This window comes from Lissotriton helveticus, chromosome 2_1 (assembly GCF_964261635.1).
Source record: "Lissotriton helveticus chromosome 2_1, aLisHel1.1, whole genome shotgun sequence".
Taxonomy (NCBI): Eukaryota; Metazoa; Chordata; class Amphibia; order Caudata; family Salamandridae; genus Lissotriton; species Lissotriton helveticus.
The window spans coordinates 1,513,472,629-1,513,485,667 of record NC_136059.1 but is presented as its reverse complement, the minus strand read 5'-3'; the positions used below and the strand labels follow the sequence as shown (position 1 = coordinate 1,513,485,667).

General features: G+C 42.7%; 1 protein-coding gene across 1 annotated transcript in view; it reads right to left on the bottom strand.

Annotated features, from left to right (window-relative positions):
• Positions 1–13,039, bottom strand: part of LOC144820278 (uncharacterized) — a 988,894-nt gene that overhangs the window by 728,314 nt on the left and 247,541 nt on the right. The window contains exon 5 of the mRNA XM_078677866.1: positions 3,677–3,790. Coding sequence (XP_078533992.1) covers positions 3,677–3,790 — 114 coding nt within the window. The remainder of the gene's footprint in view (positions 1–3,676; positions 3,791–13,039) is intronic.

Below are 13,039 nucleotides of genomic sequence, written 5' to 3'. Positions count from 1 at the left end.
CCAGAACAGAGAATAAACGCTACCCATTCTTGTCTTTTTAGACCAGGATGGTACCAGTATATTTCCTATAGCAGAGTGCAATTCTCTGCCTCGATGGTGAAGGGAGAGGCTTATGTCTAAAGAAGGTAAGCTGAACATAACCTGCTTTATTTACCCAGTCTAAGTCTATAAAAGATTATTGCCTGGTTTGACAGTCAGTGGAGTGACATAAGATTCCACTCCAGGTCAGCCTACTTGCATTTTTAACTGAAGGGGATTTAAGTCCCGAATAGTCTGCATTACACTGATCCTGTCTTGAGCTAATCTACTTCAAAGGAGTCATATTACAACTTTCAGTAGAAAGGAATAGCATGATCATTTGTAGTTTTCGAAATTAAAATTGCAGGCCTCCAATAGTTTATTGGCTATGGCAAGACCACTGGAATCATGTCACATGGGAGGACCAAATAATGCGGCAGATTTTACTAAATTAATTGGCAAGAAAAATCAAAGTATACGGCATATTTTGTGATAGTATCAGTTCAGTATTTTGTCATTTTTACACACGTTAATGACTCACCTTACTTGCACTAGTTTAATACCCAAACAAAGCAATAGGCAACTGAAAGGTGAAGTCAAACTTTGGCTTCTCCTGCACATCAAGTGTTGCTACATTTTTAGTAACTTGACCCATTTGCGCTAGCTGCAAAAAAGCAGTGGTCGCAGAATCTTAATTCCAGCAGCATGATTATTGGATGATCAACTCGCATTCCAAAGTTTACTAGTTGCCTTTGCTCCAGGTTATACATGCAGCACCCTGGAGTACAGGAGTGAAGTCTAGATACAAATAAAAGGAAATAAGCTGGGAAACGAGCCCAAGTGTAGCTGCAGTTTCAGCGAATTCACTGCTTTGCTTTAAAATAGCAAGTGTTCCATAGTGTTATTTACCATCGGGTCCACGCTCAGCATTACCTGTTCATTTTACCGTTTAGTCTGTTCGTTTAGTACACGATATTTGTGCAATCATGCTCCCGTTTAGACCGTGGGCCTATAAATAGTTGGAGAACGTTATATCCAACCAGGAGTCCCCGCTGCACCCTCTCCAAATTGGACAGGTAGCATTGAGAGATGGGCAGGAGTTACTGCCTGGCATGGGTACAAAAACTTTACTTTCATGTAGGATTCAGTTAATGCATATACTACCCTGAGCCAGTTTGCCTTCATTACACTTTTCATGGTGTTCTGGTGTGCATTTCCAGGTTTATGATCAATAGCAATGTAGTTTAATACTTCAGATTGTAACAACTGCTTCACAGCTTCAAGTCTAACATTTTTTTACTGCACATTTATTTTCAACTTTTCAATACAACGACTAGTTGTAAACTAATTTTTGCAGTATTCCCCCAGATTAGTCTTTAGCTGAAACAGTTTTTGTTGGTCATAGAACTCTGCTCACTTTACTCCTGCTGACCAGTGGTAAAGTGCTTGTGCTTTCACTCTTAAATATAAAATTGTCCTATACCTCAATGGCACATTTAATTTGCTTAGAAGTCCCTAGTATATGGAATAACACAGGGCCTGTAAATTATATGTTCCAAGTAGGCAGCAGCACTCATCATGCCACTCACTAAGGTAGTACTGTAAAACATCTCGGGCCTACCACGGCAGCATAAGCGAGCAGTTCAAAACTTCCATTTCAACCTTGCAAAATAAACATTTTGCCAGGCCTAATCCATCCTTTTTAATACATCTAAGCCACCCCCAAGGTAGGCCTTAAATGCCCACAGGGATTTGAAAAGCGGGAAACTTATATTGAAAGTTTTTACTTGTCTCGGCAGTGAAAAACCTTCAAAGTTGATTTTCACTATAGCAAGGCTTGCTCTCCCAATGGAACCCACTGACTTACATTATAACACCTTATAATGCTTAATTTGTTTGAGAAGCTAGACAAATAATTCAAAGGCTCATTTTAATAGCAATTTAAACCTGAACTTTATGGTAAAGCCAGATTTATATCACCATTTTGAAAAGGACACTTAGGAAGATGTAATTTTACTGCCCAAGCTAACTGTGCCCTTCAGGCGGTGTCCAGTGCAACCTGACGGGTGTATGGCTCCCCTGTAGAAAGATGTTGAGTGCTCCCGTACAGTGAGATGCATGCCCCATTTTCTCCAGACATTTTTTTACGTCTTAACAAACTTTCGACCAGGTCAAACCTCGTCCCTGAACCCGACCCAAGCTCTATTGTGCGTGAAAAATCCCTGCCTATCCACTAATCACTCCTCTCCCCACCCTACTCTACCCTACTCCACCCTCCCTTGGAGCTGCTCCACCCAAGAGCATTTCCAAGTCCAGTAAGATCGGTTAATTGAACCAGGAGGTACAAGAGTTGCACCCCTCCCTCAACCCAAAGTAGTTTTTGTCTCCATAAGAATTTTCAGCATTTGAATTTACTGCTGCTCAGTGTCTAGATTCTGTGCCATTTTGGATGCTTTTGGGCACGGGTGTGGAGGCTTGATCTGCCGGTGTCTTCTGTGGAGCCCTGCTAGAGCATCTCCGCCTGCCCCCATCCCTCCCTCCTCCCAGGTGCAAGCCCTGTGAGCTACACGCAGTCTGACTTGTGAGATCACTATAGGAGTGTTAACCGGTCAGGGGGGAAAAAAACTTGCATAGCCAATTTTTGTTCAACTGCCCTAGTACAAATCCACGTTAATCATGCAGCAGGAGAGGTTCCAGTAAGGAATGCAGCAAGAAACCGCAAATAATGCTGCAAAGGTGTTGATAGCATTACTTCATTATTTTGTCATTTTTACATCAGTACCACTGTGGGCAAATATTTCACCTCAATACCATTTTAACACTCAAATACAGCAAAAAACAGAAAGATTCAATCAACATTTAAAGGGGTTTCCACTGGACAGGGACACGTTTTGCCACGTCTTTAGTAACTTGAACCGTTTGTAGTAGAAACCCTTCTGTTAATCATCTGCTGCATAATCTGCAAATTTTATGTGACATCCATAATTATTCGGAATACGCTGCGGCCACAAAATTGCATAATTCCTATGGCCCTGCCCTAGAACAAGTTTAGCAAAAAACATCAGCAGGGGCTTGGGCCACATTAAAGCTTAAACCAGATTTTGGTATCCAGCTTCGTTTTTTATCGCGCAGCAACCCCCTTCTAAACCAGGTTAAGATATGCGGTTTGTAACAGAATTACATTAATGTTTCATAAACGGCAAATTTGACTATAATTAACAGTGACCGCTTTGGATTACATACAAGGTCTAACAATGGGTGCACACACAAAATACCAGATATTGGTGCTAAAAGCTCAGTTGCAGATATGAAACTATCGCAATAAAAATCAAACTACTTAAGTGATTAAGTTATAATATAGCAGCTTCATGAAAACCGTGGAAGTTTTATTATACAAATACACGTGCTCATTAGTTGGGTGTTTAAAGGCAAATAAAAATCGAGTAAATAAACACTGGCCAAGGCTACACGTGTAGATCGCACAAATGTTCGCCGTTAGCGAATTTAGCCAATTGTACTTACAGGTTTTGGTTTCTGGAATAACAAAACGTCAAGATTCTCAAACGTTGGACACCGGTTTGTTAACACCAATCACTATCAAACCAGGAACACTAATCTGACAGTGACACCATAGTCTATGAACAGGAAAGAGTCTTACCGCAAGTCCTGCGCTCATCCAGTCCATCTGCACAGTCAGCTGTCCCGTCGCAGAGAGAAGATTCTGGAAGGCATTTCACTCCGTCACACTTAAACAAGCCGTCAGAACAGGGACCTGAGGTTGGGTGGGGAGAGGGAAGACTACAATAAATTAATCTTATTAATAGTCAGAATGAATCGAATTACTAAAGTGTCTCCCATTACAAGAACACACCCTGAAAGACTGAAGTAAACCATTGAATGTGGCCCATTCCGATGATCACGGCTTAGTCTGCACTTTTTTCCAGATTTATATAGCATGAACTTGACCTGAACGTATTGGAGCACTTTACATGAGCACCAGTTATGTTACACAAGGAAACATTAATGTTTTTGGTAGGCACTGGGGAGAATTAGTGATTTGCCCAGAATCACAGGATGTGGAGTTTCGAACCTTGGTTTCCCAGCTCCAAAGTCGGCAGCTCTAGCCGTCAGACCACGTCCTATCCCCGTTACCTGCAGTAGGCGACGTCTACGAAGGCTCCTTCACTACACCTGGCCTTATGAGGGTATGGCGTCCTTGACATGTCAGATCTGGCCCCTACTTACCACTTCTATTTGTGAGGCGGAGGCAGCTGAATCGTGGTACAGCACACAAGTAGAAGGGGAACCAGATGGGAATGATCAGAAGTAGATTAAAGTAAATGAGAATGCATCCACACTTTTGTTAAAGGTCCTGGGAGGTTCAAGTGAGGCGGAAGGGTCACTTAATACATGAACAAGCTGCCAGTGCAAGTACATATTTCACGACAATAAGTTGATGAAACACAGGGTATGGTCAAACATAACGGCAGCCATTTCAGGGAGTATCATAGGCGAGCCCTATTAGGCCTAGTCTAGGTTTGACCAAGCTGCTACAGGGTAGATTTAAAGCAACAAAAACGAAACCAGTTGTCTAGAAAAGATCAGGCATACTCCACACTGAAGATAACACATTTGAAAAAGAAAAATTGCATTTAAATGTTAAGCCACCACATAGAACAAATTTGCATAAGACTGTAGTGATGTGAAAGGTGTCAACTTTAAACATATTGCACTGTCATCTCATCTATAATCGACAAGCTTATTTCTGCCTGTAGGGGTGATAAGAGGTTTTTTTCTAATTTTTAATGCTTTGTATGAATAAAAATTAACTTTGGCTAACAAATTTTAGGCCAGACTATCTTGTTGTGACTTCTCTGCACTACGTGGATAGACTCAAACTTTATTCTACTGAGAAATAAAAATACAAATGTGCTTCATGTACAAGGACAGCAACCTTCACAAGTTGCTCCAAATAAAGACGTTTGTAGTAATTCAAGGCTGTATACTTAGCGGTCTCAGGTGATTCTCACATGTAAAAAAATGTGTTCCAGCATAGTCTGTGGGAAGCACTGTATTGTAGAATTAGGAGAGGTAGTCTGCAACAGTCACAACTTAATTCTGGTTGATTCAGTTCATGAAAACCATATACAACTGTAGTAAATGTATGCATTCGTTTGTTCAATACCCGATCAGTGTGTTCTTTAGCACATGTAACATGAGCCCTTCTCTATTGATCCTTGGAGTTGAATCCAGGTTGGATTTCTATCCCATTTTAGATTTCATACTTTACTGACCTCAACTTTAAGTTCTTTAATTTACTTCTGTACATTAAATGAGCTTTGCATTTTTAATGACTGATTTTGCCTATTTCAATCAATTGCTGCATGACTAGAGCTAGAAACTTTTAGGGTTTAAGACATCCCAATATTTCGTTTCTGTAGGACCAAATGGGTTCTATGTATCAGTCAGTGAAATAATCATTTAACATTTTAGGATAGTTTCAGCTGAAAGCACCAAAATCCATACAGAATTACACTGCTTGTGGGCCATTAGTTATCCACAGGGTAAGAGCTGTGGTGCAATCTCAAAATCTGGTAGCAGAGGATGGTTCTGATTCGACCTCTATAGGTAAATTGACCTTCAAGACAAAGACCTGTACCTTCATGGCTCCGCCGGTTTTGCCCGGAGATTCAAATTTGACCCTAATCCAATCTGCATCTCACTCAAGATGGCCCTACAGAGATGTGGAAGCGGTCCAGGGGTTCCTGAAGTCTTAAGTAGTATCAATAGGGAAAGGCAATGCATGTGAGTGAGAAAGAAGTTGAGAGAAGGTAAACAGTTGTGCATATTGTGACTAGTTTGAGGGAGTTGGCTATCATAAATTTGTTGAATTGTGAATCTACATATCATGTGGCTTTGATTTGTGGGCTTGTAGAGAGTGGTGATAGTGTTGATGTTTTTCTTTGAGTTCTGAGGGCATAACCGAGATGGGATAGGATGGGCTTGCACAGCAGGCGATTTTGTTTATGCTTGATGCAATTAGTGTAGTGATATATACCTGTGACGTAAATTGATGACTCAAAGTCTGATCTTGCAATCCAGTTATTTTGAGTTGCATAAAAGGGTTGAGGTGTGTACTGTGAAGTGCCATCAGTCACATCAAGATAGGGACAGAATATCAATTGTGTGAATGTATTAAACTGGATCAGCATTTGTTCACTATTTGGTGCACAGGATTAAATATACTGGGTTGACGCAAGTTCCCACAGGTCGAGAGTTTACTGTTCTATTGTGGGGACTGCGAAAAGCACAACCTGTATCCTTGAACTGTGATTTATTTTCCATTTAGTAAAGGCAGACAAGTTCATATAGATGAGTTAAGTTCAATTTATTTAAATTTTGGCTATATGCTGTGTCATAAGGTGCTGCGATGGGATAGGTTGATTTTTGCACTGGTCGTTTAGAGATTGGTGGAAAGACAGTAGATGCTGCCCTGCTATTAATTTGTTGCTAGAGAGGTTTGTATGAGGATTGGGGGATTCTAGTGTTTACTGACAATAAGAAAACATGGGGAAACTTTGATAACTCCAAAGTCTATATGCAATAAAGATATTGCAGCCCAAAGAAAGGGTCATGTACGTGTATATAGCTCCAGTGATGACATCAGTATACTGAGAAAGTCTGGTATCTACAGTTCGTTACATGGCACTTTCCATATAGGGAGACTTGAGAATCTGGTAAAAAAAAAAATACTAGATTAAACTCCTACCTAGAGCCACACAATTTGAGGCTCTAAACATTTGGGAACATGTTGCGAACATAAAAAAAACGTGGTACAAGATAAACAAAAAATAACAATTGTACTTGGCTGGAAAGAAGGTAGCAGGACAAGCACATAATCTGATGTGAGGATTTGAGCAATGCAGTGGCTGCTTTCGCTGCAATGGCTAGTAAAACCCCAGAGCAGAAGAAATCCTCACCCAAAAATAAAGTGTCGATTGATACAGGTGCAGAGTGATTAGGATGATTTAAGGTATATACCTCCCCTTACAATCTAGTTCCATCCACAGGGTAACCCTAACGGAGCTCTCAATCAGGAGTAACAGCAACAGGTACCACTACAGAGGAAAGTGTGCACCCAGATGTACACAGACCCTAGAATTTCCCGATTCCAGGAATTTTAAGTGTTCCAACACTAGTAACCTCATTTACTCCCAGACTTTTGCAAGTACAAGCCTTACCCAAATGCATTTAATTGCACGAGCCATACCATATGCCGGTCTGTTTATCCGCTACGGCTTGTGTGAGAATTCCAGGTGCATGTGGTGCAGGATGGTTGCTAGTTTTGCGCACATGACATGGCACTGCCCTGGAGTGCAGCGTTTTGGCTTGCCATATTTCAGATTTTGCAGGAGATCACTGGGGTGGCTTTGGATTTCACGCCACTGGTGGCCCTTCTGGGCTACAATAGGGGTGTCCCAAAGATTAACCAGCAACTCCTGGAACTGGGCCCTGGTACTAGCACGACGCAGGATAGTAATGCATTGGATGAAAGGTCCCCTTCCAACAGTACATGGGGGCACACAGATCCGATCTACTTTAACACCCAATCAGAAGTTTACCACAACCTTGCCACCTCGTAGTTGCCTGAAAGATATGGGGACCGTACCAAGTATACTTTGTGCTTTAGAAGACGATACAAGTGGGGAGGGGGAGTTCAGAGATGTTGAATAACATCCCATGCAGTGCAGTCACTTCCCTGATTAAGTATGCAGGTTGATGTGGTTGCAGCTCTCTAACCCCCATGCCAGATGTGCCTCAATATAAGAATACTTGGAGACTCACCATGCATGGGTAGAGAACATGTTTCTTTGTTGTGTCAACACCTGTTTGGCTGTCAACCACAGTCCCCCACCCTATATACCTAGGTCTTAATTGTACTCTATGTACCTGTGATGCATATTTTTTATTCAATTGGTCTGTGATGGAAATGGCATTGCCAGTCTATTTTTTGCTAAAATGAAAATAAATATAAAAATCAAATTACTCAAGCCATTTCAAGCACCCCACAGACCTTGGTGAACGTAGCAGTGTCCCCTTTGAGGACCCCAGAGAGTCTACTGATGCTTCTAGAATCAAAGGGGCCACTGTAGCTGCAGCCCCAGGACCTTTTCCACAGCCTAGAGGAGATGACCCCCAAAAGATAAGTCGCACAGTTGAAAACCGAGCTTGAGGAAATTGTGAAGGGAAACTTGGACCTAAGTCTTCTGAGAAAGTGTATTGAGCATGAATTAACATGAGAAAGGAAGTTCTGAGGGTTGCATTTGAAGGGAATGTGAAGATAGAGTTGGAGGATGAGCACGAATTGGATTGGTCACAAAGAAACGTCTAAAAAATGTCATAATGAAAGGGAGTGACAAGGACCGGAAGGCAATGAAGTTGCAAGGATTAAGAATACATAAAGAAATTGGTCCATTGTATAAGAGAATGTGAAGAGTTGGAAAAGTTCAGGGAGCAGTGGTGAAAAAATAAAGAAAAGGCATACCATAGCATCAGAGGTGAAGGACAAGAACACAGAGCAGAAGCGAAGGAGTACTCTAAAGGAATTACAGGAGTGAGCATATATTTATGCCACTTTGACCAAAGCAGACTTCCCTTTAAAAAACCGCCTTTCGAAATGGAGTAAGAACCCAGATAAATGAGTAGATAGAATTGTGACTATCTGAAGGTTTTGTGGTAAGATCTAAACATGTTTTTGAAGAGGGACTTGTGGAAGGAGTAAACACCATAGACTGGCCCTTCCAAGAGCACAGAGGATGGGGAATACCAATGCCCCTTCTCCTGGTGTTAAGACAAGTAGGACACGGACAAGTTGAATTAGCCAAAAATTTGTGGATGAGACAGGAACCCAAAGAGCCCACGCAGGCTTTCTTAGGAAGAAAAATGAAGGCTTATAGAGGGCACAGTGGAATGAACACATTGCTGAGAATTTCAGCAGGTTTGTCTATTTTTTTGTTTTGGATTTGTGCCATGAAATTTGCTCCCAAATACCGCAGAATGCGATTTGTTGGCAGACAAAGACCTTCAAAGTACTCAAAATACAGTAGAAATACTTTTGATGCGAAGCAGAGGAGATTGGCGAGTTAAATGACCATGCAGAAAAAACTGGCCAAGAATGGCGGTCCGAGAGATTGTGATGATCAATTCAGGTCTGGGGGTTACTTTTGGCATGGTGCGAACATACAGAGTCACCATTCATTATGTGCAGTGAGGGACTGTTGTCCAGCAAGGGAGAGGCAGAGGTCAGTGCTACAATTAACACGACCTGGTCACATTTGTAATAAGGTCAGTCATTGAGGAGTATGTGGATCCAATGCTGACAGTGTAACTATTAAGTACAGAATGTCTTGTCACAAGAGGGGGGTTGAGGCAAGTAAAAAGGTAGAAACCCCGATGCACAAGGCTCCTATGCACAAAATGCAAAACCAGAGATACGTACCTCAAACCCATATGGTGCAAGCACAAAATGTCCAGCACCATCTCAGAGCTCAGGAGAACCAGTTTATGGTTCAGCGATCAGATGTCCTAGGTCCCCATGATGTTAGAGTCCCCTATTGGACTCGACCAGTCACAATAACACTCCCTTGCGGGAATTACATACTTGGTACTTTTCTAGAGATACAACAGAATGGCCCATATATGCAAGGCAAAGTAAACTGCCACCATGTATTATATGATGGATTTCACAAACAGGACAGATTTGGAACCTCAAATGTTCTTAGTCAAGTGGGTGGCTCCAGTAACGGAGTTTTAGGTATTACAAGCCAGCAGTGCAGAAACCGTATCCTCCCAGTGCCAGGAAGAATAGACTCCATCTGAGACTATCACTAGTTCACAGTTCAAGTCCAGTGAACCTACTGGGGTAGGGTTTGATCTGAAAACTCAACTATGGGATTTCCTGCATGCTGGAAGATGTGGCAATAGAAACTCAGGTAGCCGATGCAGAATTCAAAATAAAATACCAAGAGACTGTACTGCGGTTATACGCTGTCCTAACAAAGGAGTATTTGCCTCCTAATTTAAAGGAAGCTGTAAAGAAAGTGTGGGATTTCACAGGAAGGGAAAAAAGGCTGATCAAAGTCACAAATCTGAAGGTACAAATTAAGCAAGATGTAGTCTTCCCACAGATGCCACAATACAAGCTCTCACCAGAAGCAATAGAAGGCATAATGCCGATCATTGAAAGCATGTCAGAAGAGGGCATTCTAAAGGAAGTAATTGGGAGTCCATGTAACTGCAATCACGGCCCATCAGAAATCAAATAAACTATGTGGATAGTACAGTACCTTTTAAAAATCAGTAAAATCATTTTCCTTGCCATCTAGTTGTACCGAACCCGCCCATCATGCTTTACCAAATTCCCCCAGAGTGGAATACAGTCACTGGTCTGTGCCAGGCATCCATTTTCATTCCACTACACAAGGACAGAAAATAACTGTTCAGATTCCATGATTAAACTCTTGTGCAGTGTTAAACTCCTTAAGGGTATACAGAGTGCCCCTCCTCCTTTAATCAGATTTGGTAAAAAAAAATCTAGAGACCGTACAGTTGCTTTGCAGTTGGACATTGGTGCAGTACATCAAGGATCTACTTGTGGAATCCGAACAAAGCAGCACACAGACAAGACACGATCAGCCACTTGACCACCTTGCCGAGAATGTTCACAAGAATTCCCCAATGAATTGGATGACTGTCAAAATGAGGACCGATACCTAGACACCAAACTGAAACAGGAGAAAGGAGTAGCATGAGTGCATACCACATACAGAGTAAGCCTTGGTAGAGTTTGTGGAGTTGCGCTACGCGGAACTCTGGAAAGTGGCAAAAAAAATGCTGTGCTACACGAAGCTCCACAAGCGGCAGAGTACCAAAGAAAAATGCCGCTTGTGGCGATTGCACAGTGCGGATGCTTGTCCGCACTGTGCAATCATCGCGAACGGCACCTTGCACAGCGCAAGCGGTCCTCCATTCCCTTTTCTACCACTCGAGTAGACTTACTCGAGCAGCAGTTCTCAATGCGAACAAGCAGTTTCTCATCGCAAGCAGTCACAAGCATACGCGACCACTCGCAATGAGAAACCTGACCACCCCGCGTTGAGAAATCTCACCGGGATGTTTATTTTCTACGCTCAGTCGCCAACTTGACATTGGCAACCACGAGCGAGGATAAAAACTCCGCAAAGCGGAGTTTCAGAACTCCGCGAGCTCCACGTAACGTGGGATGCGGGAAACTCCGCTAGCAGAGTATAGTTCACTGCCCAGGGTTAATACAGAGGCAAGAATATTTGATGGTGGACTACTGTGGTCAGTGGATTCCTAACTTCTGTTGTGTCAAAGCTACTACAGAGGCTTGCACATTATGATGACACTGACCAGACACCATTTGACAACAAATGCATGGAAGCCTTCCAGGAGCTCAGAAATGTACTTTGTGGTGCGCCATCTCTAGGAATGCAAGACTACAACAAGGAACTCACCTATGTACTGTCACAGATGTTACTGATGAACACTTTGTTGACAAAGAGGGACAGGGAGATAAAGTGGCCATTGGCACCATTCAGCTACACTTTACCCAATGTCTGTTGTGCTGCCTGGCTTCCTCAAAGCGGTCTCTGCTGTTGGATTGATCTTAAAGCAGAGTGAAGGTAGTGAGATTATCCCACACAATTGAAATCCTCATGACCTACACTCGAACACAACACAGGACAAATATTCATTCTGTATGAGCAGAGGATTCTGGCTGAAGACATTTACTGCAGAGATGTAATACAATGTTCCCTGCTGGCCTTTTGCCCATTCCTGAAGAGGACACTGATGAGTATGACTTGGACCACAGATGCGTTGATGTAATATAGCTGTGCACTAAGCAGAGACCAAGCAATCAGGATGTACCCCTTCAAGAATCTGGTCCCACTATCTGTAGTCTGCTCTTGTTTGAGAGTCAGACTCTGTATTGTGAAAGCAACATGCACCATTTTCACAGCAAATGGGGTGGTGAAAGCCTCCTTGTGTCAGGTAACATCTTCACAAGCAGCTGAATGAACAGCTGACAAGGGCATGACGCTGCGTCGGATGTGCTGAGGCGTACCATTTACACCCATAGCCAGTATGGATTCGGCTTGGGGCACAACTTTGGCCAGCTGTGGTCAGAGGTTTGACCTCTTCTGGTTCCCCTATGCGCAAGAGCCTGTATGCAATGAACCTGTAAAACACCCTTCAGTTGCCCAAAGAAATAGTTGTGAAGTGTCCTGTCCTCAAGGTATAGATGGTCATCACAGGAAATCGCTACGCAGACGAGATGGACAGGCACTGGGCTCTAGACCAGCAAATTTCACTTGGGCAAACCATGCAGTAATCAAAGTGCAACCGTCCGGAGTAAGCTGTTAAATACTGCACTGACTGTGCCCAGAGAGCTGCAGCGTGAGGCTCCCGAAATAGAGAATGTTAGAAATCAGGGTGTGTGAAGGATTCCACTGACATTTGGGGGATCAAATAACGGGGAAACCGTTCTGCTCGATTCCATATTGCCAGCAATGGTCCGACATTTACATGGCCCAACTGGTGTCAGAAAAGATGGGATGGTGTAGACCATCAAGCGATATTGGCACCGACCACACTTTCATGTCACAGCCAAAAGCCTAAGTCAAGGATGTATTTTGTGCTAGAAAAAGCCAGGAAGGAGAACGTGTGACCATGGGTTACATAGGAGGAAAACAAATGTTCCTTTGGCTTCAGACTGGACTTCTTAGAGATGCCCCACTTTAATCAGCTGACGTATTTCCTGGTTGTTGTAGGTTTTCCAAAGGGTGGCACCATAACATGCTAGGCGATATGTTAGTCTGACTGTGGCAAAAGTATTCTTGAGGGAGCTGATACAGAGGCTTGGCTTGCTGGTCTATCTTGAATCAGATAAAGGCAGTCACTTTAAAAGTGATGTGATGCAACGGTTGTGCACAGCCTC